The 5,942-nt window shown below is 40.5% G+C and overlaps 1 protein-coding gene across 1 annotated transcript in view; it reads left to right on the top strand.

Moving 5' to 3' along the window:
- Positions 1 to 3,986: 3,986 nt before the first annotated feature.
- Positions 3,987 to 5,942, top strand: part of commd5 (COMM domain containing 5) — a 6,475-nt gene continuing 4,519 nt past the window's right edge. Inside the window, exon 1 of the mRNA XM_016257688.1 lies at positions 3,987 to 4,117. Coding sequence (XP_016113174.1) covers positions 4,009 to 4,117 — 109 coding nt within the window. The 5' untranslated portion in view covers positions 3,987 to 4,008. The remainder of the gene's footprint in view (positions 4,118 to 5,942) is intronic.

Here is a 5,942-nt window from a genome sequence, read left to right as displayed (position 1 = left end):
TGGCGCGTCGCGTCCTGTGCGCTGTGACCATAGCTGCGTCCGAAATCGCATACTTCCACACTATATAGTATTCGAAAAACAGTAGGCGAGAAGTACCCGGATGAGCTACTACTTCCACCCGATTCCGTAGCATGCATACGATGGACACTTTAGCTTTTGTGACAGAGCAGGGACTTGAGGACAACATTTCTGCGCTCAAGTCAAAAGAAAGCGGGAGAACCTAAAAAACTAAAATATACAGTAAGATTTTTTTAATTAGTTCACCCCAACATTTGTATTAGTTCATGATTTGATCTTGCTAATGTTTTTCCATGTCATAATAATACAGTAATCTAATGAATGTAATTGGCTGTCTTGATATTGTGCTTTTCAGACCCGGGATATCCAACAAAGATATGGAGGAACTTCCCCTCGTGGTCGGTGATGGCCTGCAGCTGAACAGCGTGGAACAGCTTCCTATTACAATAGCATGGGGCATCACTTGCTGGTGGCTTGATCCGTCTATTGCACCAGCTACCGTGTGGAAAACTGGAGACCCAGCCAGCTGGGCAAAACCTGCCTCCAGGTCATCCGGGGTCGGGAAAGCGATCAGCCTCCTCAAAACACTGATGACTGCTCTGCTGATTCTGTGCACAATGTCATGCACCGTGGACTTTGGGATGTCGAAGCCCAGTGACACCAGCCTGTACGATGCTGCGTGGGCCAGCCAGTAGAGAAACACCAGCACCTCAACATCTTTTTCCCAGCCACGGTCAGAATCTGACTTCAAAGCAGCGATGAGGGACGTGATGGACTGTCGTGAAAGCCGGAGGTTTGGACGGAGGTCAGATCCATCTTCCAAATACAACCCTCTCTCTCTCTATTTATCCAATTGTGTATTATGTATTCATTCAAGTTTATTCATTGATTCATGTCTTTTGTTTGTCCTGTGTTTTTTATGCATTTATTTATAACAATAAATTACTTTATTTCGTTGCTCCAAATGAGCCTCTGTCATGGTGTTCACAGACATGACTTTATTCTGAGGTAAGATGTGCTAGCTAAATAGCTGATTGTACTTACCTTATTTAATAAATGATTTACAAGCTGTCGACGAAGGCGTGATCTTTTATTTATTTAGTCATTTATCAGACGCTTTTATCCAAAGCGACTTACAAATGAGGACAACAGAAGCAATCAATTGTAGTATTAAAACAACTAAAATTAAGAGATTAGATAAAAATGACAAATGCATAAACAATTTCATAAAGCTAAAAACAATTCAAAATATTAAAGAACAAAAGGTATAAGAGTATAATAATGATTCTAACAACACTAAGCCAAACACCAAAATAAAAAAAACTACATATGTGTAAGTACAACCACACACACACACATAAACATTTATAAATTCTATATATTTCCATTCCATTTAGTTTGTTGAAGTATTAAAATAACTCAAATTAAATAAAACTAAAAACTTAATAAAAAATGTTTCTGCAGTGAGATCTGATTTATTTCTACATGAAGTGCTTCTGTAAGTTGCACTCTTTCGTTCTCATGTCCTTTACATGTTATTAAAATATGTTCAACTGTTTCAGGGAGATCACATTTAACACAAACTCCAGACTCGTGTTTTCCTCTTATCAATAATGATTGATTAGGTGCGGTGTGTCCAGTTCTAAGACCAGATATTATGCCGTCTTCCTTTCTATTCCCCGAAATCCTCCTCTCATTTCCAGCTGTTTTTTGAATATTATATAAACGCCGTCTTTTATTCTCACCATCCCATTTACTTTGCCATATATCTTTTAATGCTGTTTTAATTAGCCCTTTTATTTCTAATCTACTCACTGGAACATTAACCTCTATGTCTGGATGTTTTAATGTTGTTTTCTGCTATTTGATCCACCGCTTCATTGCCTTCTATCCCTGTATGTGCAGGTATCCATACACAAGAGATTTGTATTCTGAACAAACTTTGTAAAATGTCTGATAAAATGTCTTGTGTAGTTGAAGATTTAGCACTCATTAAACTTGATAGTGCTGAATAGCAGTCTGAACATATGCCCACTTCAGGTATATTAATGTCCTCAGCCCACTGAAGAGCCAATAACACTGCAGTCATTTCTGTAGTATACACTGATAGATGATTAGATGTTCTTTTGCTATTCTGCACCTGAACCTTGGAACATATATTGCTGCTGCTGTGCGTCATGTTTCAGGATCTCTAGAGCAGTCACCGAGTCGCCTTTTTACAAGACATCTGGGTGATTAAAAGGATGAGTAGTAGTTAATAGTCTCTTACTGACCTGTTTATCAGAATCAGAATCAGAAAGAGCTTTATTGCCAAGTGTGTTATAGTGTCACAAGCTTCCAGTACACGGAGACAACAACAACACACAGATAATACAATGAGATGTGAATAAAATACACATGCATAAATATAAACCACAAAAAAAGAATAAATTGTATGTACAGGTGTGCTATAGCTGGAATAGGAAAACATACAAGCTGTCCATAAAACAAACACGAATGAATAATAATTGTTGTTTTTTTTAATCACATATTATAAAGCCACTTCATTATTTTAATAGTTTTAATGTATTATACTATACTTTCAAGAAAGTATTTGCATCGAGTTTGTAAGAGCTGTTTTTGTTGCATGTACACAGTTCGACCAGCTTTGAGTCACTGAATCATTCTGAGAAGCACATTTCTGTAGTATACACTGATAGATGATTAGATGTTCTTTTGCTATTCTGCACCTGAACCTTGGAACATATATTGCTGCTGCTGTGCGTCGTGTTTCAGGATCTCTAGAGCAGTCACCGAGTCGCCTTTTTACGAGACATCTGGGTGATTAAAAGGATGAGTAGTAGTTAATAGTCTCTTACTGACCTGTTTATCAGAATCAGAATCAGAAAGAGCTTTATTGCCAAGTGTGTTATAGTGTCACAAGCTTCCAGTACACGGAGACAACAACAACACACAGATAATACAATGAGATGTGAATAAAATACACATGCATAAATATAAACCACAAAAAAATAATAAATTGTATGTACAGGTGTGCTATAGCTGGAATAGGAAAACATACAAGCTGTCCATAAAACAAACACGAATGAATAATAATTGTTGTTTTTTTAATCACATATTATAAAGCCACTTCATTATTTTAATAGTTTTAATGTATTATACTGTACTTTTTTATTTGCATCGAGTTTGTAAGAGCTGTTTTTGTTGCATGTACACAGTTCGACCAGCTTCGAGTCACTGGATCATTCTGAGAAGCAATCGGTTCAATTGATTCGAAGCTTCGCAAAGATTCGTTTCTCCCGTTTATCAACGATCAGTTATTTATTTGCTCTTCTACTCTTTCCTTGACTATTCTATTTGTACTCACACATGTATAACAAGTAATATATGTGTCTTTATATATATTTACACGCTAAACGAGTTACATTTAGTAATGGTTCATGTGAAACGAAACATGCTTCAGTTCCATTAGAAACGTGTTTACACTACACACTCTGATCAAGCTAAGCAGCGTACAGTCTTGAGCTTTTACAGGGAACCCTGCTACACTTCAGTATAACCGAAACCCTGTGAATCCCAGCAAACTGTTCATCTGAAACACACACAGTCGCTCCTCACAGTCTACGGGTCCTCCGCTAACCTCACTCTTCTGCTCTCTCAGTGCATAGCTGCAACACTGTACACTGTATTTACAGCGCATCAGGACAGAAAGCTGACATCTATGAACTTCTCCAGATTAGAATTCGACGAGTCAGATTAATAATCGAATTTAAGCGTGCAGCTCATGTAGGGATGAGCAGATTTCACTGAGCTGTAATAGAGATCAGTGGCACTACATAATCATAAAGCCCAAAGAATGATATTATTAAGCGGTGAATAGAGCCAGCAGGGCTGACGCGTGCAGCCTCCGTCCAGCAGGGGGCGCACGCTGAGTCCGCCGCGGGAGAGCAGCGCAGAAGAAGAGCGGAGGACGAAGAAGAGCTGGGGAAGATGGCGGACGCTGTGAGTGTGTTCGGAGGAAGAGCTCCAGCTGAAGTGCAGCAGCTGGCGAAGCATCTGAGGAGTCTGGACAGAGACACTCTCTCACAGATGCTCAGCGGTCAGCACACACACACACACACACGTGACTGGATCATTCTGAGAAGCAATCGGTTCAATTGATTCGAAGCTTCGAGTCACTGGATCATTCTGAGAAGCAATCGGTTCAATTGATTCGAAGCTTCGAGTCACTGGATCATTCTGAGAAGCAATCGGTTCAATTGATTCGAAGCTTCGAGTCACTGGATCATTCTGAGAAGCAATCGGTTCAATTGATTCGAAGCTTCGAGTCACTGGATCATTCTGAGAAGCAATCGGTTCAATTGATTCGAAGCTTCGAGTCACTGGATCATTCTGAGAAGCAATCGGTTCAATTGATTCGAAGCTTCGAGTCACTGGATCATTCTGAGAAGCAATCGGTTCAATTGATTCGAAGCTTCGAGTCACTGGATCATTCTGAGAAGCAATCGGTTCAATTGATTCGAAGCTTCGAGTCACTGGATCATTCTGAGAAGCAATCGGTTCAATTGATTCGAAGCTTCGAGTCACTGGATCATTCTGAGAAGCAATCGGTTCAATTGATTCGAAGCTTCGAGTCACTGGATCATTCTGAGAAGCAATCGGTTCAATTGATTCGAAGCTTCGAGTCACTGGATCATTCTGAGAAGCAATCGGTTCAATTGATTCGAAGCTTCGAGTCACTGGATCATTCTGAGAAGCAATCGGTTCAATTGATTCGAAGCTTCGAGTCACTGGATCATTCTGAGAAGCAATCGGTTCAATTGATTCGAAGCTTCGAGTCACTGGATCATTCTGAGAAGCAATCGGTTCAATTGATTCGAAGCTTCGAGTCACTGGATCATTCTGAGAAGCAATCGGTTCAATTGATTCGAAGCTTCGAGTCACTGGATCATTCTGAGAAGCAATCGGTTCAATTGATTCGAAGCTTCGAGTCACTGGATCATTCTGAGAAGCAATCGGTTCAATTGATTCGAAGCTTCGAGTCACTGGATCATTCTGAGAAGCAATCGGTTCAATTGATTCGAAGCTTCGAGTCACTGGATCATTCTGAGAAGCAATCGGTTCAATTGATTCGAAGCTTCGAGTCACTGGATCATTCTGAGAAGCAATCGGTTCAATTGATTCGAAGCTTCGCAAAGATTCGTTTCTCCCGTTTATCAACGATCAGTTATTTATTTGCTCTTCTACTCTTTCCTTGACTATTCTATTTGTACTCACACATGTATGACAAGTAATATATGTGTCTTTATATATATTTACACGCTAAACGAGTTACATTTAGTAATGGTTCATGTGAACCGAAACATGCAGTTCCATTAGAAACGTGTTTACACTACACACTCTGATCAAGCTAAGCAGCGTACAGTCTTGAGCTTTTACAGGGAACCCTGCTACACTTCAGTATAACCGAAACCCTGTGAATCCCAGCAAACTGTTCATCTGAAACACACACAGTCGCTCCTCACAGTCTACGGGTCCTCCGCTAACCTCACTCTTCTGCTCTCTCAGTGCATAGCTGCAACACTGTACACTGTATTTACAGCGCATCAGGACAGAAAGCTGACATCTATGAACTTCTCCAGATTAGAATTCGACGAGTCAGATTAATAATCGAATTTAAGCGTGCAGCTCATGTAGAGATGAGCAGATTTCACTGAGCTGTAATAGAGATCAGTGGCACTACATAATCATAAAGCCCAAAGAATGATATTATTAAGCGGTGTATAGAGCCAGCAGGGCTGACGCGTGCAGCCTCCGTCCAGCAGGGGGCGCACGCTGAGTCCGCCGCGGGAGAGCAGCGCAGAAGAAGAGCGGAGGAAGAAGAAGAGCTGGGGAAGATGGCGGACGCTGTGAGTGTGTTCGGA

The sequence above is a fragment of the Sinocyclocheilus grahami genome, unplaced genomic scaffold, assembly GCF_001515645.1.
Source record: "Sinocyclocheilus grahami isolate Dianchi unplaced genomic scaffold, SAMN03320097.WGS_v1.1 scaffold1586.1, whole genome shotgun sequence".
Lineage (NCBI taxonomy): Eukaryota > Metazoa > Chordata > Actinopteri > Cypriniformes > Cyprinidae > Sinocyclocheilus > Sinocyclocheilus grahami.
Note: the sequence above shows the minus strand (reverse complement) of the source record. Positions and strands in the feature narration are given on the sequence as shown.